Here is a 27,915-nt window from a genome sequence, read left to right as displayed (position 1 = left end):
AGAAGGTATGGGAGTTTGGTGCATAATTTTTCACTCAGGAATAAGTACTTCAAACTCTTTGAAGGAAAAATATACAAGTGAAGAATGTTGTTTTATTAATAGGAGATTGGTCAAGCCTATAAACACCTCAGTCAGATTGAAAGAAACACAAAGCTATGGGCGGTGGGAAAGCTATGCAGTGCTTTGCAGGTGAAGAGGCGTGAGGGTGAGAGAAGATCTAGTTGGGAAAAGGATGACTACTGTAGTGATACTGTTCTGCATGGATTGGAGAGGGAAAGGCTAGAAAGCTTGTGGAAGTCACAGAGCACGTAAACAACTTTGACTTAGGGTGATGAAAACTCTGTGTTCTGCAATAACCTCAGTTTGCAGAAGAGTTTCAGCATGTGCAGCAGAATATTTACATGTTCGTAAGACGATAGCATTTGATATCCATATGTATTTTTGTCTTCTAACTCTTCTTTGCTCCACAGACAACTGCATACTTAATTATTTCTTCGTCTCCACAGTCCATAACTGATTTAATGAGTTTTCTATTCTATGTACTTCAAGTCAAACATGCAAGGGAGATGAACTCCATAGTGCCGTGATGACAATTTTTGTCAGTAGTGAATTGGAACCTGTAGCAATGAGAGCAGAGCACTAAATAATCTGTCTTCCTTTTTGTCTCTGAATAAAGGTGATATTGCTTTTGGCATTGTCATTTATCATTGTACCTGCACATTCATGTTAAGTAGCACTAATGAGTAATTTAAGATGAAGTCCACAATCCTGTAACAGTTGAATTCAGTGGGACTACTCAAGTACATAAGCAGGGCCCTACCCATGAAATGCATGTCAAGAATCGTGAAACTCTTTCCTATGAAATGTGACTTTTTTGAGGTCAGCCATGTTGCAGAGGGACAAGACTTAGCTGTCCCCTGCATGACAGAGGGAGATCAGATTTATTTCCACAGGCAGCACAAAAATGAAGATGGGCTCTTGGCTTCCACCCTTTTTGCCTCTTGCTGGAGCTCAGGGCAGATGGCCTGGGGAACAGTGCTCGGGGAAGCTGGGTTGGCTGCTGCTGCCGCCACCGCCACCCACAACTCCTGGCACAGCTTTGGGCTGCTGTTATCCCCTCTCTGCTTCAGCTCTTCCTTAGTCTGGGGGCCACCCAGGCTCTAGCTGTAGCTCCTGCTCAGACTCAGGAGACCTGTCTAGTAGGCTGCCACCCTCTGCAGCTCTTGCCCAGCTCAGGCCTTCCCCAGCCTCCCTGTGGCCTCTTTCTGGGATCTTTGTGCTTGACCTCTGGGGCTTCTGCTTCCTTTCCCTCCTTCCGCCCTCCCCCACCCCGAGCTGGGGCTTAGGAGTCTTTGTTGGAGCATGCCACCCCATGCAACTCTAGACTCCACAGCTCCTGCCAGGCTTAGTGCTGCCCCCTCTCTTTTGGCTCCTGCCCAGGTCCTAGGCTGTGGGCTGCCCCCTGCTGCTCCAGCTGGGACTTTGAGCTTTTACCCCCTATAGCTCTTGTCTAAGCTCAAGGACTTGGGTGGGGGCTGCCACCCTCTTCAACTCCAGCCCTCACAGCTCCTGACAGACTCAGGGCTATGCCTCTTGCCCTGTGGTCCTGTCTGGCTCTCCTCTTCCTCCCCCAGCTCCTGCAAGGACTTGGAGCTTTCATGCCCCATAGCTCCTGCCTGAGCTCCTGGCTTCTGACACCCCCCCCCCCATAGCTACAGATGGGGTTTGGGGTACCCAGACTCAGTGATGCTGCCTCCCCACATGGCTCCTGCCTGGGATCTGGGCCAAACAAGTTTGGGCCTTCAGTCCCCTCTTTGCGCCCCCCCCCCCCAAGCTTGGGTTTGGGACTTCTACCTCATGGTTCCTGCCAGACCTGGGAGACACTTTCATCAAATCGTCTGGGGTTCCAGGGCTTGGGCCCCTGACTAACAACTAGAAGCTTCCCCTGCTTGAGTCCTCCCAGCAGCCCAGGGGAGATAGGACTTGCTTCCCCCTCTGGGAGTCATTGCAGCTGAGCTCTGAAGGCAAAGTGAGAATGGAAATCCTGCAACACTGGACTGCCCTACAACAGCTTTGGAACCCCTCTTCTCTCCCCATCTCCTTTTTGGATCAGGACCGCCAAGTTTTACAACATCATAAAATTTCAGATGGAAAAAAACCTATCTTTGTGAAATTGATCCATTTTAAAACCCTGTGGTTGTGAAATTGGTGGTGTTAACCCTTACTTTTGTAGGACCTTATTTAATTTATACATCTGTGTAAATCAGGGGTGGGCAATAATTTTTGGTGGGGGCCCACTTCAAGGTTTTGCTAACTGGCCAAGGACCGCACTTTTCTGTGGAGGGGGTGCAGAGTCTAGGTTGGAGGCTGGGTGCAGAAGGGCACATGAGACTGTGGGGGGGAGGGTCTGAGAGGGTGTTTGAGTGAAGGAGGGTTGTGACCTGGGTCAGGGGATTGGGGTGTAGTGTCAGGGAGGAGGTGTGGGTGCAGGAGAGGATTTTGACCCTGGAGAAGTGTAAGAGAGGGTACAGAGGGTTTGGTGTTCTGGGGGAGGGTGTTGAGGGTGCAAGAAGGTGTGGGGTGCCAGAAGCAGGCACTGGCTGGGAGGAGTTTAGCTAAATGTCTCCTGGCCAGCAGGCTGCAGCACCCCCAAAGCAGGCTGGGCTCTCTGCCTGTTGCAGCCCCAGCCCGCTTGAAAATACAGGCTGCTCCCACCACTGTTCCAGTCTCTCAGGCCAATCTTTCAGCTCCAGTTGACTGGCTGTTTACAGCCAATAGGAGCTGAGAGATTGGCTGAGGTCAGTTCTTATTGACTGGTTGTTTCTGGACAAAAGGAACTAAGGATTCCGCTGAGAGTGAGGAGATTGCAGGAAGCCTCCCCCTCCCTGCAGAGCAGAGAGCCACAGGGACTGTGTTTTATACTGCGGAAGCTGCGTATGCCTGAGGGTCCCTGGGGGGTGATCCGCGGGCCGGATCTGATGGCTTGGTAGCCTGAATCCGGCCCCAGTCTGTATTTTCTCCCACCCTGGTATAAACGATTGCAGAACTGGAAGTTTAAGACAAATCTGTAGTAGCGAACTAATAGCGGTACAACTGCACCATTGTAACATGGCTTTTCTGCAGCCATTCTATGCTGATGAGAGCTCTCCTATTGACATCATAAAATCACCTCCTCAACAAGTGGTGATAACCATGTCAGTGGGAGAAACTCTCCTACCAGTGTAGCAATGTGCACACTACTGTGGATGCTGGCAAAACTTATGGCACTTGAGGATGGTTATTTTCACATCTCTGAGCAATATAAGTTTTGCTTACGTAAGTGGTAATCAAGATATGGCATTAGCTGAGTCCACCTCATGTTAATATGCTCACTTTTAAAATACTGCAGAAGACAATATATTGGTTTTAATGATATTAGCTTATTGCTGAGGTTCTGAATGACAATGTCAAGCTGCATTTCCATAACAAAAATCAATAGTTCTGCTGCTGTAACAACTGATTCAGAGAAAAATATTTTTCTTCTTTTAATCTTATTTGGGGCATAGGAGACAGGATAAGAGAGAGAAGTAGATGCCTGGGCCTGAATAGAAATCCCTGTTTGATCAATACCATAAAGTTAGCAATTAGAAGGGGAAGAGGAATTTAGGCTTGTGTTTTGAGTTTTCTGTGTGTCCCTTTCAACTCCCAGAATTCAGTCACTGCAGTGCAGTAGCTATATAATCAGAATCTAGTGTTGGTAGTTTAATTGTTTATCTGTTAGAACACGCACAAATGACTGAAAATTTTGAAGAAAGCAGAGAGTAAAGGATTATATGAATTTATTCCAGAAATGGGCATAAGCAGCGCTACTAATACTTACAATGCAATTTAACTTTCATCTGAGAGAGAAATGTTGAATTGTTGAAATTAAGGAGTATGAAATTTAAAGTTTTTGTAATAACCTCTCTACAATGTATAGCTCAGAACCTTGGAATTAAGACTGGGGTGATATGGGGTGATACTATAGAATGGAAATAAGAAAATCTTTATTATATATTGTCTGGCATACTTAGAGTCCAGAACATCTTTCCTGGCTAATTTTTCACTTAGGATTGATGAAAATACACAATCTTATTTCAGAGCATTTTTTCCATGGATAATTGAAAACTGCAGTATGTTACTCAATTTATTGCATGGAGTAGAAGAAAGATACTGTTTTGGATTTGTATTTAAAATTAATATTTTTTTCCTTCTTTTTTTGGCCTGATAATATGAGAGAATAGATTTTAGCATCAAGGTGTTGGTAATTTTGGCTGTTAATTTTTTTAATGAAATCATGTTTCTTTTAGTGGACAGGATTAAATATATTTAAGGACATAGTGCCATTGATGCATGGCAATTTGTGGGTAAACATAGTAGCATACAATCTGAGGGTTCCATTGATGCATGCTCAACTGGGAAAAGCTTTTTCACATCAGTTTCATGATTATAGAAATGTTTGGGGTGAAAAGCATAGAACAGTGTTGGAGAAGAAGGTGGCAGTGTGGGCTTTTCCCATGAAAAGTCGATAATTCAAGTTTGTGTACATTTTGTTAAAGTTTGAAATATATGTATCTGGTGTTTTAAAATAACAGTAGCAATGATGGAACACCAGTAAATAATCACTGTGGTATTGTGATGCATACATACAAATATTGCTAGTTTATCTTTACAGCATTTTGTTTTACTACAGAATGTTCTAGCAATATATGGCTAAATATGGTAGTATCTTATTTTTTACAATACTTCTGCTTTAGGTGCTGTTTTCTTCTGATCTGTGCACCACATGCAAGAAAAGATTTTTGTAAATAAGATGCATTATACTTTAGAGTTGAGGATCCTAATCAAGAGACTAAATCTTTTATTAAGAATAACTGGATTCCTACAGTGCCAACATGGAAGTTGTTTTGCACTATCGACCATTTCAGAATGACCTCACAAAATTGAAGAAACGTGCAGAAGAAACACTGAAAGAGTTTCCGATTCGGCAACTTCCAAGATTTCTTCCCTGGTTTCCAAATGACTCACGCAAACTTCCCCTCAAGCCTAAAAGACAGCCACCTGTTATTTCTCATGAGAAAGCAGAAGAAGTGAAACAACTTGTTAACGCTTCAGAGCCTTTTATTGGGTCTCGGTATTATGACTGTACAGTAGACCTTCTGGAGTTTCAGTCTAATTTGAAAACTGGTCAAAGTTTAATCGAGGTACAAATGGTGCGTGCACAAATTTATTCAAGCAATCTGGAAATACAATCAGCAAATGAAAAACCAAAATTGAGACGGTCTTGGAGTATCTCGGTCCCTAATCCTGCACTTAAAGAAAAAATTCTTCCCTTATCTAGAGAACTGCAAAGTAATTTAGAAAGACTGAAGCTGCATGCTTTTTATAGAGCAAAGTGGACAATTGAGCAATCTATTTGTAGTAATCAAACTTTAGAGGACATTTGGATAAAACTGAACACAATGATCAAACACAATGAATTGCCATCTTGCAATGCTACAATCCAGAGATGCTTGGCCCAGATATGGGTTTTCTGTGACATATTATACAGTGAATATGTTGGCAATCTTCTTAGAGAAAGATTAAATCTTACTGGGAGAATGAACTTGTTTGTACATAAGTACGGAATTATATTTAGTTTGTAACTTTTAAAATCAAAAGAAAAAATATTACTGGCTGAAGTATTAGGGTATTTTTTAAATAGATGTAAAGTCTTTCTGCATATATTGCATATTTGCAAACAATTGATGAATTCAATATCAGTAAACTCTATGAACATTAGAATTGTTTATATATAAATCTGCTTGACCGTAAATTATATCAATGTATTTTGTAGTTATTACGAATATTATAATAGCTTTTGTGTAACACTTTTTTCCTTCTCCATGCACAGAGTCAAAGTCCGTTGTTGAGTGACTCTTGCAGATCTGTGTTCAGAAAATGAAATCTGAACTTCCTTCCTGTACTTACTGACTGCTTTTTCTCTTCCCCTGATTTCAACTCGTATTTTTTTGAAGTGCCACGATGATGGATTTTGGTTTTTCTCCTAGAGCTCCAAGATGTTAATTAACTTCAAGCAATAACTCTCATAAGGATGAACAATTTGTTTAAAATGTAAATTGAGTTACATTCCATGCACACCTTCTCATCTCATACTTATTTGGTATTTTAGATAAAATAATTCATAATAATAAAAATAAAGATTAGGAAAAAGTTATTTGTATTACGTAGTAAGTTCTTTCATCTCCATTATTTTATGCTTTTTCAAATTATATTTTTCTGGTGTCCCTGCTTTTGGATCTCTTCCTACATTTGAGCTTCAGTAGCTTATAATTATAGCTATTTAAAAAAGTGCTAGGTTAATAGTTATTGAACCATCAGCATCTTGTAAAATTAGTCTGTCTGACTTGTTAAATTTTACATATTGATGACTTAACTGCCCCACAGGATGTATTGATAGGTTACACTGTTGGAAAGCAGGTTGGAAAGCAGCATGGCTTGCAGTGACATGAGAGAAGAGATCCATCTTCAGTATGAATGTTGAGTATATTCCCTTTCTCTTCAAAGGGTTTCTTATTAACTGTAGAGCAGGTACCTTGAGAACCTGTAAGAATGCATGGGCATATACAGGGGACCTCTGCTAGGAAGTTTACAGTTATTGCTAACTGTCTTGGAAGAATCTGTATCCTATCTAGAGGTGAATTGTTACAGTAGCCTGTAGCAATGAGGGAAGGTGAGAAAATAGTGAATGGGGATTCCAGGTTGTTGCATGATATCCCAAAGGCCAATACTTCAGATTGACGTACAGAGTATTTCTGAGGAGACCCAACTGTTGGAAAAATTAATCATTTTTAACTATGGGCAATTATTGTTTCCCATGTCAGAAGTGTAAGTAGTAATTTTACATTGCAAAATCAATTGGAAAAGATGTGTCTACAACTCAGTTTCTAATCTTATTTTCAATAAAAGCACAAGTTGCTATCTAAAGCAAAAATCTGAAAATGAGCAAGTACTTGATTTTTTTGGTAAAATAATAGTTTACATGGAAAATGTCTGTATTTGGCCTGATACTTGTATCCTGCCTCCACTTAAATATTAAGCTTCATTGTAAGACTAATGTAATCTCATTGCAGTTCTTTTGGTGTCTCTCACCTCTATAAACAAATTAATGAATCACCAGGCATTACTATTTGCCACCACACTGGCAGAACAGATGTCCAACTCAGCAGTATAATTTCTGATTCTCCACATGTACCACATGCTCTTCCCTGAGTGCTCAGTGTTTTCTATTTAGATGTGAAGGTTTTCACATTTAGTACAACTATATTGAGAGTTTCATAGGTTAACCTCAGGTCTGTATTAATTTAAAAGGTTGTATGGCTGAATTGCATTGCTTAATTTTCCATTCCTGATAACAAAATTAGTAATAGTGATACAAATAGCCAAGGCTCACTGAACCGCGGCGAGCCCTGCTCGCCAGCTGCGCTGTCCAGCAATCTGCACATACGCAGATCGCCCGAACCCAGCTCTTCCAGCTTAAAAACCAGCCCTTGTCTCGGGGGGTGGGGGTGAGCTCTTGGACCCAGCACAAGCTGGAAATTAGTTGGGCTGCTGGCCGGTCTGCTAAAACATATACTGGCAGGGGAGGGGGAGAAATGTGAGTAGTCGATAGTATTAACTGATAAGCTTTTGCTTATCGATAAATCGGTTAATCGACTGTAATATTACATCCCTAGTTTAAATGTACTAAGAACTGGGCAGGCAGGCAGTCTGGCTGCTATTACATTTAAGCTGCAGATGGGGCAGGTCCTGGATCCAGTGCAAACTGGGACTGAGCCAAGCTACCTTCCCTTATAAAAATTATATCAACTGCTCAGTTAGCCAATTAACTGCATATTGGCAGGGTAAAGATGACTTTAAGCCACATGTGCATTTCCATATGCTCCCTGAATGTCATAAGATTATATTAAAATTAATGCAATACTTTTTAAATAATACTTTTTGGATCTTTTTATTTGCCTTCTTGTTTTTGAGCTTTTAGAATTCATGTTTTTCAGCTCTTCGCCACAATAAGAGGTAGAAACTTTTTAAAATGGAAGCTGAGGTTTCCACATAGTTGCATAATTCAGGTACTCCATTTTTTTTTTAAGGAAAATACCAAATATTGTGTTTAAAATCTCACTAGTTTGAGAGCAATAGTGAAATTAGAGTAGCCCTGAGAGTTAGAACTACTTTAACTGATTCTTCATTCCTGTGGCCCTTAATGTTCCTTGGGAAATGGACAATAGCCAGAGCTCACTAACTTTCCAGATTCATCCCATCTTTTCCATGGTATGTTCTGTGTATGTGGTGAGAAGTGAGAAGTATCAGCATACAGCTGTTAAAGTAATTCTATACTAGAGGTTGAAAGAGCTAGGGTATTTTTCAGGAGCAATTTACCACTGCTTTATGCTACAGTGGCATAAAGAGGCCAGGAGGCAAAATATCATTGAGTATTGAAGGGATAATGTCCCATGAATTTAAGAACATAAAAGCAGCCTTACTTGGTCAGACTAAAGGTCCATCTTGCTGAATATCCTGTCTTCTCATAGATTCATAGACTTTAAGGTCAGAAGGGACCATTATGATCATCTAGTCTGACCCCCTGCACAGTGCAGGCCACAGAATCTCAACCACCCCTGAAACACAACAGGTAATCATCAAATGATCAATTCCCTGTTGTTCATTTCCGGCTTCTGGCAAAAAGAGGCTAGTTACGCTATTACTGCCCATCCAGGTTAATAGCCATCATTGGACCTATCCTTCATTATCCTTACCTAGTTCTTTTTTTCAACCCTGTTATAGTCTTGGCCTTCTCAACATACTCTGGCAAAGAATTCCACAGGTTGATTGTGCATTATGTGAAGAAGTACCTTTTTTTGTTTGTTTTAAACCTGCTACCTATTCATTTCATTTGGACCCCCAGTTGTTGTGCTCGGGGAACAAGTAAATAATTTTTCCTTATTTACTTTCTCCACACCAGTCATGATTTTATAGACTTCTGTCATATTCCCCCCTTACTCATTTCTTTTCCAAGCTGAAAAATCTCAGATTTATTAGCCTCTCCTCAAATAGATGTTGTTTTCATACCCCTATTCATTTTTGTTGCCCTTTTCTGAACCTTTTCAAATCAAATACATCTTTTTTTTTTTTTTAAAAATGGGGCACCCACCTCTGCATGCAGTATTCCAGATGTACGCATACCTTAGATTTATATAGTGGCAATACATTTTTTGCCTTCTAAGCTATTCTTTCCTTAATTATGCTCCACATTCTGTTTCGTTTTTTATCGGGTGGCGGGGGGGGGGGGGGGTTGAGTGCTGCTGCACATTGAATGGATGTTTTCCTAGAACTATCCACAACAACTGCAATATCTCTCTTGAGTGGTTACAGCTAATTTAGACCTCATAATTTTAGATGTACAGTTGGGAATGTTGTCTAATGTGCATTAACTTGCGTTTATCAACATTGAATTTCATTTGCCATATTGTTGCTTAGTCACCTCATTCTGAGAGATTGTGTTGTAGCTATTCACGATCTGCCTGGCACTTAACTATCTTGAGTAGTTTTTGTATCTACAAATGTAGCACCTAACTTTTTCCCCCTTTTTCTGCACCATTTATGAATATGTAGAATAGGATTGGTCCCAGAGTGGAATCCTGGGGGACACCACTATTTACCTATTTCCATTTTGAAAACTAACCATTTATACCAACCACGTTCCTGTCTTTTAGCCAGTTTCTACTCAATTGAGAAGACCTTCCTTCTTATCCCACAACAGCTTACTTTGCTTAAGAGCCTTTGATGAGGCTGTACCCTAGAGGCAAGCAAAAAATAGCCCATGTGCCGTCTCTGGTCCACCAAACCTTCAAATGCAGCCTGCCATGATACTCGGAGTACCCAGTGGCCAGTGAAATCCATGAGCATGATAGCTGCCCACCATGTCCCCGCACGCCACTCAAAGTGGCTGGCTGCTCGGATCATGTCCATGTGTGCCATACATTGTACCCCACACGCTTTCCCCCACTCCAAGAAAAGTCCTTGCAGCTTCCATTAGCAGACAGCACATGAAGCCCTCCCCCCATTCCTAAGGGGTGTGTGGCACAGACTCCCAGGCTGACCCCAGGGGATGCAGCAGGCGGAGAGCCTGCCCAAGGTTCCTGCTAATCTGCTGGCCAGGAGCTGCTTAAAGTAAGCATCTCCCAGCCAGAGCCTGCACTAGCACCTCACTTACTCCTGCACCCCAACTCCTGCCCCAGGTCACAATCCAAACCCTCTGTATACCCTCCCAACAACTAACCTCCTTGCCAGAAACTTCTCCTGCACCCATACCTCCTTCTAGACCTTGCATCCCCTCCTGTATCCCAATCCTGTGCCCCAGGTCACAACCTTCATCTAACCTCCATCCCAGACCCCACATCTCCTCTATTAATATAGAAGATTGTGGCCTCGATCATTTACCAAATTCTTGGAGTGGCCCCTGCATCAAAAATTAGTGTCCACCTCTGCTATATCAACTGGATCTTCTTGTCCACATGCTAGCTGACCCCCTCAACTTTCAATGAAAACCTGTTTGGTTAATTTTTTCTATAACCTGAAGAGATCCTGAACTGAATGTTGCTTTTATCTGCTCCATGTAAATTGTTCCCTTTTTAAATTGTATAATCAAGGAATATTCCTTGACTTTATTCAATGTATTTTTGGAACTCATGCATTCTTAAATTACTTTTCCTGAGACTCTATTACCTACTTACAGTGTAAAATTCAACAGAGCTATTGTATTTGTTGAATATTGGAGGTAACACTTAGCCAAAAATATTGTAAATGAGAGGAATACTGATTTGCAGAGCAACTGCAAAAGTTGGTTCTAGCAAATAATTTTATGCATTAAGTGTTGAAAAATATTGAGCATTTGTCTTGAATTTTACATCTTCAAAGCAGTTTGCAGACAGTGGTCCTAATCTTGTAAACATTTGTGTGTGTAATTTTATTTATACAACTATTCCCATTGAACTCTCTGGGATTACTGTCCTGTGTAAATATTTGCAGAATCATGACCAGTGTCTTGGTTTTTTGGGGGGAGAGGTTCCTATTATATGGGAAGTGGGTGTTTCTTCAGGAGTGTTTTTCAATTCTGCATTTGGAAAATAATCTCTCTTGAGGATAAATCCCAGGCTCCATGATATAGATGAAACTACATAATTTGAGTAACATGGTTTCCTTTCTTTTCTGAATTCACAGTGATGAGATTAACCAAGCCTACATTATTCACCAATATTCCAGTGACTTGTGAAGAGCGAGACTTGCCAGGTATATAATGATATCTTGCTAATTAATTAATTATTATTTATATATTCCCAAGGTGTTCAGTGTGTTCTGCCTAACACATTTTTAAACAGAAAAGCAGTTTCATCTCCTGAGTAGTTGCAACCTAATGCGCATATAACACAAAGATGAAAAAAGCTGGATGGCGCTAGAAAGGCAAGAATATCTGGGAATGTTAGACTGATTTAATAATCAACATAAGTGGGAGTTTGGTTGTGGCATACAAAAGGATTAAAGCAACCCAAAATGAACATCTGAGCCTTCTACTCCAGAGACTATCCATGATATTGTATGCTTTGCGTTACAGAAGCTACAGTGTTTTATGTGAGTTAAACATTCCTTCTGTAGTGGCCATGAAAAATTAGCATATTTCATCCCCAGGCTTTGAAAGCTAGGTGGACAACCTATATACTTGTGCCCTAAAATGTGAGCAATTAGGACAATCATAACACCCAATGAAAACTATTTTTGTTGTTTTGGGATGGCTGTATGTGGAGGGAAGGTTTCAGAGGACCAAGTGCACACTGGAGAGAAAATAGAAGCATGGAGTTACTATCCCATCTGGAGACATCCCATTCTATATTATTCCCTCATTATAGCCATTAGTTTATCCAGCACCTTAATTTAATGGGCAATTGAGAATTATTTTTGTGAGACTTACTGCCTGATGAATTCCCTTGTCTTGGTGCCATCGCAGTCTTCAAAGTTCTCCCTTTGAAATAGCTCGGTTCTCCACATATGACTACATTCTAGAGGCCAGCCAACATGAAGAAAGAGCTGCAGCCTAAAGATTTTTCTTCCTTTTCCACCTCAGCAACACATTCTCCTTTCCCTTATTTCCGTCCAGTGCAATGGCAACTTGTCTTCAAAAAACATGCATCAGGATAAAAAGACAAAGATAATTGCTATCAGAGTGCAAATAAAATGGGATAAATGGGTCAGCTATTTCTGATATGCTGATATATGCTGAGAAACTAACATAGCGGGGCACAAATTATCCAATAAGTTCCTGATCTATAGCTATTCAACAAATCCAGTTTTGTTTCTTTTTCATCCTTTAAGGAAGGAAGATATGTAAGATTGAAAGGTTATCTCTTTGCTGAAATACATATACAAGGAAAATTGTTGCTTACATCTACTATGAAACACTGAGCAGTTTTAAGTTCAGAATGTGATGTGTATGATAGCTTTGGCAACAGCAAAACCTGTAGTTCAGATACAATATCAATAACATCCCAAAGCAGCGTTGCATTTTTTGCCTTCCATGTATTTGGGATTTTGTGTCATTTGTATGAAGACAAGGATCTATTTATGCAAATGTTTTTAACCTATACCATTCTATATTATTACAGGAGAGCTGTTTAATCAACTCATGAAAGATGACCCTTCCACTGTAAAGGGAGCAGAAACTTTAATGCTAGGAGAAATGCTGACTTTGCCTCAGAACTTTGGGTAAGAATCAAATATGCAGTTGTAAATTGTGAACATTATTGCTACACAAATCCTGGAACAGAGATTATTTGGGCTTATTAACTTCCTTTCCCTTTGTTTAAAACTGCAATAAATATATATATTTATGTATAATTAATCTATGGCTGGGAATAACTTGTTTATTTCATTAACAGGAAATTAGTTATGCAGAATAATCACACAGTATGAAGACTGCTGTAATATAGTCTGACTGCATTCAGTGTCTGTCTCTGCAGCATGTATCCGCCCTCTGTGTGTAATAAGGTCTGGGAGAGACAATAGACAGCATGGCACTTCATAGTTTCCTGCAGTATGTGCAGCAATTTTAACTTCTGGGTTAAAATTGCTGTACATATTGCAGTGCATTATATAACCCTTTATAGCAGACAGTTCCTTAGTAATGTGCCTGCATTAGAGAACACTTATGTAAAATAGGTTAATGAAGATAGGTTGCACCAGTAAAAAGCAGGATTTATGCCAACACAGTTTACTCCGGTGATTTATTACAGGCAGTCCCCGAGTTACGCGGATCCGACTTATGTCGGATCCGCAGTTACGAACGGGACCCGTCTCCCTGGTCTCCAGCAGACCAGGGAGAGGAAGCAAAGCAGCGGAACACGCGGGCAGCGGACAGCCCAGACGTGTCTGGGCTGTCCGCTGCCCGCGTGTTCCGCGGCTTTGCTCCCCATCCCCCTGGTCTGCAGACCAGGGAGACGGGGAGCAAAGCAGAGCAAAGCCGCGGAGCCAGAGGGCAGCAGGACAGCCACGGCGCGTCTGGGCTGTCCCGCTGCCCCTGTGCTCCACGGCTTGCTCCGGACACCTGTGGTACAGCAGCTGGGGCGCTGCCGGTTGGTCCTGTAGCAATGCTCTGGATGCTACTGGACCAACCCGGCAGCACCCCAGCTGCTCTGCCCCAGGCGTCCTGATTCAGCCACTGCTGGTCAGTTTCAGTAGCGGCTGAATCAGGACGCCTGGGGCAGAGCAGCTTGGGTGCTGCTGGGTTGGTCCAGTAGCGCCAAGGAGCAGCGGCACTACTGGACCAACCCAGCTGCTTTGCCTCAGGTGTCCCCAAGTCAGCCGCTGCTGAAATTGACCAGTGGCTGACTACAGGAAGCCCCTGCCCCGGGCTTCCTGGAATCAGCTGCTGATCAGTTTCAGCAGCGGCTGAATCTGGACGCCAGTTCCGACTTACATACAGATTCAACTTAAGAACAAACCTACAGTCCCTATCTTGTACGTAACCCGGGGACTGCCTGTATATTAAGTTTCACGGGCATAAGCCTCACTTTTACACTGGTGCAGCGCACACATTTAGAATTTTAAGGCCCCACTTCTGTATATCTCATTGCAGGATTGATAGTTTAACAGCTATCTCTGAGATTGTTACTTTCAAGTAGGAATCTCACTTGATCACTTTTTTTACTTTTTCTGATTGTTAACATTTAAAATAATATTGTGTAGAATAGGAAATTGCTATTTCTCTTAAGGCGTGATTTTCCAGATACTTACACATCTGAGTAACTATTCACATGTTCCCTCCCACTGGCTTCAATTGCAATAGATACTTGAAGACTTTCCACTATTACTGCATCTGATTCATCTCTGCTAGTGCTAACGTTGGGGGATTCTTAGGGTTAGAGAGGGGTTGTTGCCAGTAATTACAACAAAATGTCAATGAGACATGCTCTGACCATGGTTAGGTAAGACAGATGTGCCACTGGCATTTTAAAAATTGTGATCAGACTCTTTATATTGCTAGCACTGATGGAACTGAACTGGTCAAGACAAGATCACTGTAGAATTTGAAATACATTATTACAATAATTAAAGATGGTCTCTGATTTCAATTGGTTGCCTTGTTGAGAATCACTTGGTTAAAAAAATCCTGTTTTCTTTGAACAGAAATATATTTCTGGGGGAGACTTTTTCCAGTTACATTAGCGTACATAATGACAGTAACCAGGTTGTCAAGGACATATTGGTAAAGGTACGTGAAAATATCTCTCTTATAAATCTTTCAAAAAGTGTCAAATCAAAGTATCTGGTGCATTCTTAACATATAATACAACACAGCATGTATTAAGAAATAACCATTAAAAAGTTTCTAAGTACAGAAAATAATCCTCAGTATCTGGAATGAAATCATAAGACAAAATCAATAGTTAGGATTGCATCCAGAAGCAAATAGGAAGAAAATTTGTGTAGCATGATTTTTACAACTAACATAAGCAGGAATTGTATTCTACACTAGCTCTAACTTCAAAGTGATCTTCAAAGACTGTGCCAATGAAAGCGTACAAAAACTCTGAATAAACAATAGGGAAGTCTATAAGGCACCACAGGACAACAGATTTTTTGGAGCATAAGCTTTCGTGGGCAAAGACCAGTTTCACATGCATCTGATGAAGTGGGTCTTTGCCCACGAAAGCTTATGCTCCAATAAGTCTGTTGGTCTATATAGTGCCACAGGACTTTTAGTTGTTGATGCAGTTTCAGACAAACATGGCCACCCCTCTGATACCAATAAACTCTGAAATTATTTACATAGCAAGAAGCTGGTATGCCACTGACTGAAATCTAAACTGTCTGTACAAGAAACTCTCACCATTCACAGTTGATGTATTTGTAGCACCACTGCAAATGGCAAAATTTGCAAATACTGGGAGCAGTGGTTCTTGGCCTGTAGTGCGCTCCCCACAACTCCTGAACTCACCGCAGAGCCAGGGAGCTGGGAGGAATTCATCATGGAGGCCGGGAACTCATCACAGCTGCCAGGAGCGGGGGTGAGCTCCCTGCGGCTCCTGGCAGCTACAAGGAACCAGGAGTTGGGAAGCATGACTCCCAGCCCCTGGTGTCCCCACCACTAAAGTCAGGACAGGAGATTTTTGCGAATACTCAGAACTGCAAATAGCAATTCTGCGAATCCTGGGGATCTCCTGTATTTGCCACCATAGCAAGTATGGTAAACTTGAAATGGAAATATTGCATTATTCTGTTTCTTCAAAGCTTGAAAATGGTTCAAAATTATTAAGATACATGTCTTTAATCTTAATGTGTGCAATAATTAGCTGGATGAAACCTTATTGTAGGTCGAATTAAAACCTCCATTGAAATTGATAGGTGTGAACTCACACTTCAGTTTACAAGTCTGTAAACATAAGCTCCTGCCAGAGACAAGAGTAAGTGAATCCACCACAGAGTTTTTGCTGAGTATTTTCAGAGGTGTGGGAGGCTAGGGGGCAGAACAGACAAAAGACAAGAGGGGAATACAACTGTCTGGAGCACTAGCACAGACCCTTGAAGAGACTTGGAAGAGGCTTTAGGGTTTGGGTGGGGTTTTGAAGAGTGCTCTGGTGGTTTGAGCAAAAGCAACTGTTTACTTCTATTAAATTGGTTCTGGATTCAGAGACCATGACTTTGTAAGTTCTTTGTTAATAAAGAAAACTGCATCAAAGAAATACTTGACTTGTCACCAATTTATCTTCCTAATTAAAGCAGCATACTAGAGTCTCAATATTTGACCAGCTGCTCTGGTCAGAGGGGGCAACAATACACTCTTAGCAAAGGTTGTGCTGGTTGTCCATTCATTACTAGCTATTCTTTTTAATCAAAATTGAATCTCTCTCACTGTAGAGGACATCATCTGGAAACTACTTTGGAGAAGTTCTGTAGCCTGTGCTACATCAGAGATCAGATTAGATGTTCACAATGGTTTCTTCTGGCCTTGCAATCCGTAAATCTATATGTCAAGTGGAAAATCCACTTTAAGCGAGTATAACTTCAAGTAATAACTGGTGTCATACTGAACAAAAATAGGCTAAAATCTGGAATCAGGAAGCCCTCTACATCTGGAACTCTATGAAATCAGTGGCAGTATATTTAAGGGGGCGGGAGAGGGAACCTCCTGTACCATAACATTACTCATATCAAAGATCTAATTAAGCTGCAAAGCAAAAACCAGGCCATATATAAAAATGGTAACTTAGTATTCTTCTCTTGCTCCTTAACATTTGTGGTCCCTTTTCAATAGAGCACTTATTAGACAAACTATCAAACAGGTCAAATATATAACATAGGATTTATTCACGAGGGCTTGAATAAGTTACCCATAATCCAGTATCTGCTATGCAAAATTGCAGGCTCCACGGTTCATTCTCACGCATTAATGTTGCTGCAAATTAGGGATGTGATAGCTTAAATGGTTAACTCTGCATTTCTCAAATTGTGGGGCCTGACACCCAGGGAGGTGGCGAGCAACTTAGAGGGGATCATGAGCAACTTGGTGTGGGGGGGAGGGGTTACGGTATCAGAAAGTTTGAGAACCCCTGGGTTAACTGATGAGCCATGGGTTCATTGGTTAACGTTCACAGTTACATGCAAGTGCTGTCCCGCCCTCCCCCCTCTCCTGTGCTGCTGCCTTCATGTCAGAGGCAACAGTGCAGGGATGGGGAGGCAGGAGTAGGTGCTTGTGGGGAGCTAGTTTTAAGCAGTTTCCCTGCGAGCACTGGTTCAGATAGTTACAGGGATGTCGGGGGGAGAGGGGGAGGAAGCTTCACAGAAGTCAGTGCTTGTGGGGAGCTTGCACAAAAGCCAGTTCCCAACGAGCACCAGCTCTTGTCCCCCTGCGCTGCTGTTGCCGCCTCTGATACTGAGACAGCAGCGTGGGAGTGGGGAGAGAGGGGCCAGTTAAGTGGGATTCCCATGCGCACTGACTCCCATAGAGCACTCCTCCCTCTCCTGTATGTAAATGTGTAACTGTTGAAATTTTCAGTGGTTACATGTTTACAAACCCCCCCACTTTTTAACATCCCTACTGCAAATATGAGTTATCTTCTGCATTCCATTTAATTTAAAAAAATATAATATGTGCTTGTATCTGTAAACACATAATTTTTTTTTTAAGTATATGCATTTCTGGTCATCTACCTTTCATGGTATCCGTCAATTATTTGAATCAAATGTAGTGCTTCACAAGCTGTGTGGTTTATGCTTTGGTCTTTAGACACCCATGACTTGAAAGCAGTTTAACCTGTTCTTTTTCAATTCCCAGGCTGACCTCCAGACAAGCTCTCAGCGGTTAAACCTTTCAGCTTCCAGTGCTGCAGTGGCAGAACTTAAATCTGACTGTTGCATTGATGATGTTATTCACCACGAAGTGAAGGAAATAGGAACACATATGTAAGGTTTTACATCTCCTCCTGAGTTATGCATTTTCTTACACATATCCATGAAATATAAGGCTAGTATGTCACTGACTGAAATCTAAATTACCTCTATTTTTAACAATAGCAAGTATGGTAAAGTTTACATGGAATCATTGCATGCATTGTTCTGGTTCTTCTTAAATAGAAACAAAGGATTTAAAATTGTTCAGAACTACTTAAGTGCCTATCTTTTTCAGATTAGTATGTGCAGTAAGTTATACAACACAGACAGGAGAGAAGATGTACTTCAGAAAGTTCTTCAAATTCCAGGTATTGTGTATAAGAATATGCCATGTTTGTAGCTTTAGGTGCTATCTGTTTACTTGAACATTTGCAAACTAAAAATATATATTAGCTTGTTTGGTTGGTTTTTTTTATTAATAATAGACTTATTTTGTTATAATGACAGTTCTATGTCTTTAGAGCTGGTAAATAGTGTTGTAGAACTTGCTAATAAGACACTTAACAAATGCAGGGCAATAAACATGCAGGACAATACTTTCAGAGAACTATCCACAATGACTACAAGATATATCTTTGAGTGATAGCTAAATTAGTCCCCATCATTTTACATGTATAGTCGGGATTATTTTTCCAATATGCGTTTATCAACATTAAAATTAATTTGACATTTTGTTGCCCAATCACCTGGTTTTGTGAGGTCATTTTGAAGCTCTTTAGTCTGCTTCATTCTTAACTATCTTGAGCAGTTTAGTATCCTCTGCAAATTTTGCCACCTGTTTACTCCTTTCTCTAGGTCATGGGTTCCCAAACTGGAGAGAGGGCCCTGGGGGCGTTAAGAAATTCCGGATGTGGGGAGGCTACCTAGCCCCCCTCCTCCCCGCTTCTCCCGGGTCAATCCCCCCTCCACCCCCTGCCCAAGTTTTGCTGCTATTTTTGGTTTTCAGCCCTGGTCAGTTCCTTTTTTTTCCCCTTCCCTCTTCTCTCCCCCCCCCCCCCCCCCAACAAGTGTTGCTGCTATTGGGGTGGGGCGCGAGATGCAGAAAAGTTTGGGAACCACTGCTCTAAATAATTTATAAATAGGTTAAATAGGATTGGTCACAGTATGGACTCTTGGTGGTCACCACTCTCTGTTCTGAAAACTGAATAAGTAAAATGGTAAGAAAAATAAAAATAGTAAGATACTGCTATCCCCCATAGTGGAAGATTTTATGGGTACTGAGAGAGATGATAGTCCTGGGGTAATTGAGTAATATTTTTGAAAAAGAGAATCATTTCAAACCAGTTAATACTTTGCCAACACCATTATGTATAAGTCCATGACCATTTTCTGAACAAATTCAAGATTTGTAGCTGATTTAATTGGGAGGTGTATTGTGTCAAACATTTTATATAATACAAAATGTTCAAAATTCTGCTCAAAAGAAGTAAATCTCTTCCTTGCTCTCTTTGGCCTCGATTGGAGAGCAAATATAAACTCTAAGCTTGAATTTATAAACTGATGTGAAATATAACTTAGGAAATACAACTTCACAAGCAAACTGTGTGGCTTGATGATAAATTCACATAATGTAATGTTTATGGATTTCAGCATCATTAATTTGTATCTTTTTTTTTTCTTTGAGGAGTGTGTCTTCTGATTGTGTATATAATGGCTAATCAGATGTGATTAAAATGCTAGTTACCTTATCTTTAATATTTACCACTGCAGGTGTAACGGTTGTATGTTTAAATTAAAAGTGAGTCAGAAGTTAGTTAATTGCATACAGCTGGTATTTCATCGCTTTGTTTATAGTTAGCATTTTGAGCCTCTGTCTAGAAAATATGCATTTGCTGTAAAACTCTGTGGAAAATTTGGTGCAGATCTTTAATGTTTTTGTTCCTTCTTCAAAACAACAAACCTTTTTGAATAGTGAAGGAATGTATCATTATTTTAAAGAGACTGATGAACTGTGTGAACAAGATTTTTCTCCTAGTGTAAGAGGACTTATATGAAAGTATTTGCCAACATCTTGTCAAACTATTCATGCATTTAGCAAAGCAGAGAAGTATATAGCTAAGATGAAGCAATTGTGCACAGTCGTAGTGCTGCACTTCTTAACTGAAAGACTCCCGGGAGCTAGCTCTTACACATTACATTAACATATGTTGTTTTCCTGCAAATCAGAAAGAAAAGTGCTTTTATGATTTGAGTAGATATCTCAATATTTAAGAATTTAAATAATAACAGTTTAAGTCGGTATCTTTTTAATAATGGCAGAGACATTTTTTTGTTAGTCTCCAAGGTGCTACAGGAGTACTCGTTTTTCAAGGGTTTTTTTTTTTTTTAATTTAATCTGTATTCTTTTTTTTCAATCAGGTTCTCAAACCACTAGATGTGAAAACTAAGTTCTATAATGCTGAGGTAAGTGAGGTTTTTAATTTTTACTTACTACATAGTAAATAGTGTTCCATTAAATATGAAAAGGTTCTTTTAAATGTCCTTTGTGGTGCTAGTTGTACCAGCCTTATTTGTATCTTATATGAAGAAAAATTAATTTACTTAGATTTTTATTCTTTTGTTCAAACTAGACATGAAACATCCATTTCATCATCCATTTTCAATGTTGAGGTGACAAGGGGAGAAATAAGTTCAGATTTAAGGATTACATTTATTTTTGATCCAGTAGCAATATGCATATGTTGTACTGCCTTCTTATTAAGTTTAGTAGGTGCAATCACAATTGCCTGTGTTTCTGTTTTGTAATAAATACTGGGAGGCTGAGTGGGAGAAACTGCCGTAAAGAGGATTACTTGGGCTCAATATTAAAGTACTAATTTGGCTGGCTTCAGGAAAATTTTGTTGAGAGGTTGAGCGCCGCACTCTTCCATGATATTAATGGAGGAGATGTGGTGTCTGGGATGGGGGTTGGGTGCAGAAGGGAGCTTGGGGTAAGGGATTGGGGGGGCAGGAGAGAGCCTGGAGTCTGGGAGGGAGTTGGGATGAAGCAGGCGGTTGGGATGTGACTTGAGGTAGGAGGGGATTATGATTGGCATGCCAGATCTGAGAGGGGGGTCTGGGTATGTTGAGTGGGGGGGACTGAGAGTTGGGGCAGGAAAGGGCTGGGGTGCCAGAAGCAGGCTGTGGACAAGAGATTTGTTAGCTGCTGAACTTGCCTGCATGCAGAGGTTAAAATGTTTCCCAACCTGCCTGCCTGACCATGTGCTTCATGAATAACTGAGCCCAGGAGAGGGGGAGTGATTCTTCTTAGCTACCTGTTACTCCAACAAGCAGCTTCCATTGGCTGGTTTCTGCCAGAAACTGGCCAATGGGAATGTGCTAGGAGGTGGGACAACTCCTAAAACTTCCCCCCTTCCCTCCATTTTTAGAACAGAAACTGAGCCCTGCAGCTGCATTTCTGCACAGCATATGGGGCTAGCTGGGGAGCTTGCCTTGGGTCTGGTCTAGTCTGAGGGGAGTCATTTTGAAAGAGAATTCTACAGGACTAAAGTTGAAGATACTTTGCTCATTTTAGAACCTCGGCATAGGAATGAAGGAAGGAGATGAGAGGAACTGACATACAGAGCTGGAGAGCATTTCCTCTCTTCCTATCCCGTCACCACTGCCCCTCTTCTCTCCCTCCCCCCCCAAATTAAAACCCCTCTGCATGAAATATATTCGTATGTGCTATGAATGGATTTGATTATAGAAAACTATAGACTTTCTAGAGGTGTAATCATGCACTTTTATTACACTGGTACATAAAAGTTGCAAACAAGATCAGAGCTCCATTGTGGCAGGCACTGTATAGACACATGGTAGGAGACTGTCCTTGTCCAGGAGACCTGGCAATATTTAAAAAACAAAAAAACAAAAAAAATACAGTGACATGGGAAGGGAAATCTTCCCAAAGCATATGATTAAATTTAATCTATTCTTGCAAGACTGAGTCCTTCTACTTTACCGAAGCTCTTTAGGAGTGAAGTATTTAAACAGTATCAGAAAACTTTCTTTATCTTTTAATTTTCTGTGACAGGAGTATTTTAACTGTATATTTGTACCATTAGTAAAACATAACCTCAAGATGATAGGCAGTTCTCTGGGGCACAAGTGCTTCTGCTTTGTATCATGGATGTATTATTGCTTCATCAGCAGTATTCCTCCTGGAAGAAGCACAGGCGTAAGCCATGGATCTCCTGTGCACAAGTGTCCTCTAATTCCATAAGTGGAATATTTTTTGTCCTGAATTACCCTTGTGAAAAATGGAAAACAATTATCTTCAGTAAAGAGTAGACTTTTTTCTGAATTACAATATAGATATAACAAAATATAAAAATAGGAAAATGTAAACAAATTCTTAAATCTGCACTCTTATAGCAAGGGTGGGAACCTAAGGACCAGGGGCCAGATCTGGCCCATGAGGATTAGGGCTTCCCTCCCCCACCCCAGCATTGGGGAGCCCACACTGGTACTACTGTACACCTGTGGGGCTGGAACACACAATCTACTAGCCTGGGCCCCATTAAGCTCTGGCATGTGAGGAGAATGTGGGGAGTGTCTTTCTACTTCAGTCGTGGTCCACATCAGTGAGGGTTTGGACTTTTTTATTTTTTGTTTTGTTTTTTCTTTTTGCTTCTTTCTTGTGTGTGGTCCCTGATGGATTTTTCTTTGGGTAAGCAGCCCCTGACCCAAAAAAAAGTTCCCAATTTCTGCTGTGTACCATGTGTTAGCTGGCACCAGTTATTTTTAAGGTCCTCTAACAGTTGCTGAAAATGAGTCTACAAAAATAATTAATTACCGTATGATGGAATAACTATTAGCACCTTCCAAAATTCTATCAGTGCACTTCCCTGGGGCAGGGGGGAAAATGTTAACATGTGAGGGAAAATTCTTCCTTTTCCCCTCATTCCACTATTTATTTATCTATCCATCCATATAATCATGTAAACGGTGGCCAAGTAGAATTAGTGCTTGAGCTGGTGTATTTGTTTTGCAAGGCTGCTATACTATATTCTGTTCTTTGATTTATTAAAGTATGATTGGGTCTAATGTTTGTGATAATTGGAAAGCCAAAACAAATTGAAGAGCTATCAAAAGCAGTTCTTTGGTTGAAAGTTCCATGTAATATTTATGTTAATAGCAATGTTATTAGAAGGATGAAATCTGAAACTTTCTCATTGTGAAGAAAGGAAAATCATCCTTGAGTATAAGAAGCTACAAATGGGGTAATTTAAATATAATGTGTATATATTAAGGTCTAGTAACTAAAGGTTTTAAAGGGTGACTAACGGGCTAAATTAGGTAAATTGGATATTGTCTATTCATAAAGTCTCCCTCTCAAGCGAATGGATTGCCACTCTTCGATTAAAAAAACATTGTTCCCTATCGAGACAAAAGAAAAGGTCAAATGTGAGAGATTTGTTTATATTGCAGTAGCACTTAGAGTCCAAATCAGGATTGGAAACAGTATTTACGTGCTATAGCATTGAATAGGAAAACAGTATCCCTTGGAATGTAAGAGCCTGAATGAGCACCCAGTGAAGTTCTTATAAGCTTTGGATAAGGTTTAAAGAGTCCTGGTCCTGCAAACATTACAGTTACATGAAAAAAAAATACTCTTGCCTCAGTGTGTGCTGCACTGGATTTAAAAAAAAAGTTTAACTAGCCTTGAGGAACCTGTCTGTAGTAACAAGCTTTTCCTGGAACCTTGCTATTCTTAGTTTTGCCATTGCTAACAGTAAGCAATCAGTATTTTGCTAGTATATGTCACTTTTTTCCTGGCCTTATATATGAACAATTCAAGTCTTCTGGAAAGATCACAAGGGTCATTGTCTGTCTCAGGGGAAAAAAGTAGTATGGATTTACATTAGGGATAAACTTGCCCCATTCAGTGTTGCCCAAGTACTAGCCATCTTTGTTTTTTTGTTAGCTTATCCCACCATACCCTTATCTGTAGCTCACTAACGTTATACTCCATACCCAACCCATATTGAGTTTGTATTTCAGCATTCAGAAAAATTAAGAGGCATGATTACAAACGATGCTAGTTAACTATTTAACAATACTACTTGTTACATATAATTGTCATATGTTTGTGTCTGTTTTTATTTACATTCCTCTCTCTTACTAATGCTGTCTTATTTAGAAGGAACAAAAAAATGCAGAAATGCATTTTGTTTGAAAGTTAGTTATTCTCCTTTTTCTTTAACATTTAACCCTAATTTCTCTAATGCTGTCTTTTTCTTTTTTTTTTTTTTATTTTCCCATTAGAGTGACCTCAGTTCCGTGGTAATTTTTATTTATTTTTTTAATAAATGTGTGCTTTTTAAAATTGTCTTTTCTCATTGTTTCTGTGCTTGTTAAGGTTATTTTAAAAACACAATGGAAAAGCAATGTTCCATTCTTTTTTAATATATGCAGCTATATATAATCTTTTTAAAATGTTAGCTCTTTCTTTAATACCCATTGTTGAAACTAAAAGTTTAGACTGTTTGTCTGTGATGATCATACTATATATAATCTTACCATAATTTTAGCAGGCATATGTATTTCTCATTTTCTTTAATTTTATTTTTCAACTAGATAAAGAGATTTGTAATGGGTTCTTTCATGTTTGGGGAAACAGAATTTAGTTCCTTTTTACATTTTCTCTTTTGGGAGAATGTAGAACAATAGTAAACAACTACTTCCAATATCTGGATTTATCTACAGTCTCTGATTGTTTAATCTGTAATAGAGCCTTTCTTATTTGCAGCAGGTGGAGACAGTGGGTTTGAGGAGAGAGCACAAAATTTGCTTTAGAACTATGCTTTCAAACGTTTGATTGCATGCACTGATGATTTAGTATGGTACTTCTAAAGTATTATTTTACTTCAAGGGTTAAGGTTTAACCATATTATTAAAACTAATCAGCCTTGGCTTTATAAAACTAACTTGCTTTTTCATTATGCTTTTTTTTCTTATCCCCTTCAATTTAGTTTTTTCTAAATTTTTGCTGATGGTTGCTGCATTTAAAAAATAACTGATATGAAATTTGGGTAGATGAAGATCTTAAGCAATGGATTTATGGGATATAGATAGATGGTTTCCAACAGTATCAGTTTAAGCAAGCTTTTAGAGATACTTGGATAGTTTTAACCATTAAATTGACGCACATCATATTAATTGAGAAATGTTAGTTACTAAGATAGCATTTTACTTGCATCTCTCTCTACCTTCTCCCACAAATGTAGGACCTGTCTGTAATTGGGATGTTGAGGACTAGTCGATTATTGGATAATCAGTCGACTAGTTGATGTCCTCCCTCCCCTTTGCTGCCTCTATCAATAGAAACAGCAAAGGGGGAGAGAGGAATCAGCTGTGCAGCACTGTCTCTTTGATACGCCACCTCGGCATTTGAAAGGGACAGCGCCACACAAGTAAGTTGGGGATCAGCTGTGCAGGTGCCAAGGACTTCCCGGACCCAGCTAGCCCCAGGCCGCATGCAGAATTCCTATTGACTAGTTGAGTTAGTCAATGGAAATTCCATCGACTAGGCAATTAACTGTTAGTTAACATCCTTAGTCTGTAACGTGTTCATTTGGAGGGCTTTCATTACTGTATGTATGCTGTTACTGTTACTCAGTTCACATTTTTTACATTTTTAGGAGCTAAAGGTGGTCTTCAAAACCCTTTCTATGCTTCTGCTTTTTAATACAACATCTTTTGAGGGTAAATCACAGTATAGGTTTATCCCATTTTGTCCGCTTCAGTTTACATGCAAGACTCTATAAGCATAACATAAAATGAGATTTATTTGCATATAATAGAACAGTGAAAACAAACAAAGCTTATGAAGATGGAGAGAAAATATATATTTCTCTAATCTTAACCAGTGGCACAGTTTAGTTCCTACCGAAATCAGCAACAAATCCCATTGACTTTAGTTGGTGCAGGTTTGGTCCTTAACTAAGTGTGAAAGGAATTTTTCAGTTCTCCCAATGCTTTTTGTCTGTGATAACCTGGACATTCTATCAATTATTTTAGTCTTAAGATTTTTAGAAATCCTAAATGGGACTCTAGAGGAGCCATAATATACTACACACTCCCAGTACCTTGCTTTCTGTGCTGAAGGGTAAATCCAGTCTTTCTTTGGTTACAGGCAACTTCCATCTGCATTCACACAGTTGAAACAGTGTGTAGCCTGGTTCCCATTCTAGAACCTCTTACATGTACCATTCCTGGATATGAACCTTAAAGGAGACCTGATGTTTCTCATTGAAATTTTGGCGATAGTGCCAATGAAATTATGGAGTTATATACTATGAACTGTTGCATGATCTAGCTGAAGAAGGGAAGAAACCAGACTGTGTTGTAACTAGTACATTTCATTGTCCTTTGAAGTAATACTAGAAGCTCAGCGCATATATCTAATCTGTTGTATTTCAGCTCAGTAAATAAGCCACCTGTTTTAAATATTCTTGTAATATTTATTTTTCTTGTATTTAGCTTGATGCACCAGTAATCTGGCATATCATGTCTTAAATGTGCAGTGCAATTCCCTATCTTTTGTTCCGTTACTTCAAAAATTAAGTTGCTGCTGACTTGAGGAAAAAAATTGAGACTTTATCAATCAAAACCTTTTAAAAGAATAGGTGATAGAATGTAGCACAGCTATCCCACATCCATTGTTTGGCAAAATAAATTAACTAACGCTTTTGCTTCCATTAATAATATTGGGATGGAGATTTTTTTTCTTGCATTAATACTGTAGCTTTGATTTGCAGGCATGAACTAATGACTTTGTGATTTAATATTTTTCAAACAATAAGATAATACACTTCATTTGCAATTCAAGTAACATCTTTATATATTTGGTCCTCTGCTTTTTCAGACAGACGAAGTATTTCTGGAAGCTCAGATTCAGAATATTACAACCTCTCCTATGTTTATGGAGAAGGTTTCATTAGAGCCATCTATTATGTACAATGTAGCAGAACTAAATACTATCAACAATGCTGGGGAAAGGTAAGGAAATATTCAGAGTAGACTCAAACTACTCTATTAAATAACATTTTCTTAAGATAAAAGTACAGTGCAAGCTTTGTTATCCGGCACTCTGTTAACCCGAAAAGTTTAACTGGCATTGCCCCCAACCACAATATTGTCTCATCTTCAGGTGCACAGACCTGGCTTGGTTTACCCTGATTGGCTTAGTACTTTTTTATTTAAGAAGTACTAATCACCTTTAACTCAAAATAGAAATGTGAGACCAACTGCCTCACATCAAAACTAGCAATATTAAAAACTTGAGTTTTACTATTATTGTCCATTGGTTTTTCCTGGGTTGATGGGAGCCTCAGATAACTGAAATTTTTAGATAACCAGAACGCCCTAATCCTTGAGCGTGATGGTTTTACTAAAGTAACCTAATGTTAGTAGCCTATAGCTTGGTTAGCAGCACTAAACTCTGAGGAACTAAACAATTGAGCCCCTGCTCTGACATGTAGAGCAAGGAGTGGGGGAAAAAGTGCAACAATTTTCTTTTTATAGATGCTATTTTGAATGTCATATTAAAAGCAGATGCTCTTGCTAATCTGCTCCTTATGTGATAAGCACAAGCTAGATATGTGGAAAATGTACTTCTTTCTTCCTTATTTTCTTAAACACAAACTTTAGCCTAAGCTCCTTCTAACCTTGCCACTTTCTAGAATTTCTCCGTGCAAGACCCTTTGATTGCCCCTACTGCTTTCTGCTTTTCAGAGAGCTTTAACTGTAATACTTATCAGTTGGAACTAATAAGACTCATTAGATCCAGCCAGCTGCCACGTTAGGTCAGTAGAACAGTCCTGCAAGATCCTAGAAAATGTAATATTTATTTTAATGTAAGTGATAGCAGGAGTTTTCAACCTTTTCTGGTCAATGGACTGAACCGCAAAA

The 27,915-nt window shown here is 39.8% G+C and overlaps 2 protein-coding genes and 1 long non-coding RNA gene across 13 annotated transcripts in view; 1 reads left to right on the top strand and 2 right to left on the bottom strand.

Annotated features, from left to right (window-relative positions):
* The window catches only part of LOC102463542 (trafficking protein particle complex subunit 13), a 46,887-nt gene that overhangs the window by 2,464 nt on the left and 16,508 nt on the right, over positions 1-27,915 (top strand). For 3 of the 7 annotated variants that reach the window (XM_006117013.5, XM_006117012.5, XM_075932388.2), the window contains exons 2-9: positions 11,299-11,367; positions 12,735-12,834; positions 14,755-14,839; positions 17,903-18,030; positions 18,254-18,326; positions 20,377-20,421; positions 24,268-24,285; positions 26,870-27,003. In XM_006117013.5, coding sequence (XP_006117075.2) covers positions 11,299-11,367; positions 12,735-12,834; positions 14,755-14,839; positions 17,903-18,030; positions 18,254-18,326; positions 20,377-20,421; positions 24,268-24,285; positions 26,870-27,003 — 652 coding nt within the window. Of the gene's footprint in view, positions 1-549; positions 677-4,775; positions 7,867-11,298; positions 11,368-12,734; positions 12,835-14,754; positions 14,840-17,902; positions 18,031-18,253; positions 18,327-20,376; positions 20,422-24,267; positions 24,286-26,869; positions 27,004-27,915 lie in introns of those variants that run through there. The other 4 variants (XM_006117015.5, XM_006117014.5, XM_089779373.1 and 1 more) reach the window with 3 other exon arrangements.
* Positions 71-17,918, bottom strand: LOC149524182 (uncharacterized). Of its 2 annotated transcripts, XR_016349930.1 has the most exons (3): positions 17,779-17,918; positions 12,044-12,245; positions 71-617 (listed from the first exon to the last, which is right to left on the bottom strand). It is a non-coding gene; the product is annotated as an uncharacterized LOC149524182 (long non-coding RNA). The 2 variants fall into 2 exon arrangements; XR_016349929.1 differs by lacking the exon at positions 17,779-17,918 and having other exon boundaries at positions 12,044-12,738.
* The window catches only part of SGTB (small glutamine rich tetratricopeptide repeat co-chaperone beta), a 70,478-nt gene continuing 61,598 nt past the window's right edge, over positions 19,036-27,915 (bottom strand). For 2 of the 4 annotated variants that reach the window (XM_014570421.4, XM_075932389.2), the window contains exon 12: positions 19,036-22,249. In XM_014570421.4, coding sequence (XP_014425907.1) covers positions 22,135-22,249 — 115 coding nt within the window. In that variant the 3' untranslated portion in view covers positions 19,036-22,134. The remainder of the gene's footprint in view (positions 22,250-27,915) is intronic. The other 2 variants (XM_014570420.4, XM_014570423.4) reach the window with 2 other exon arrangements.

Source organism: Pelodiscus sinensis, chromosome 6 (genome assembly GCF_052426305.1).
Source record: "Pelodiscus sinensis isolate ZL-2025 chromosome 6, ASM5242630v1, whole genome shotgun sequence".
NCBI classification, from domain to species: domain Eukaryota; kingdom Metazoa; phylum Chordata; order Testudines; family Trionychidae; genus Pelodiscus; species Pelodiscus sinensis.
The sequence above is the reverse complement of the archived record's forward strand: the minus strand, read 5'-3'. Positions and strand labels throughout refer to the sequence as shown.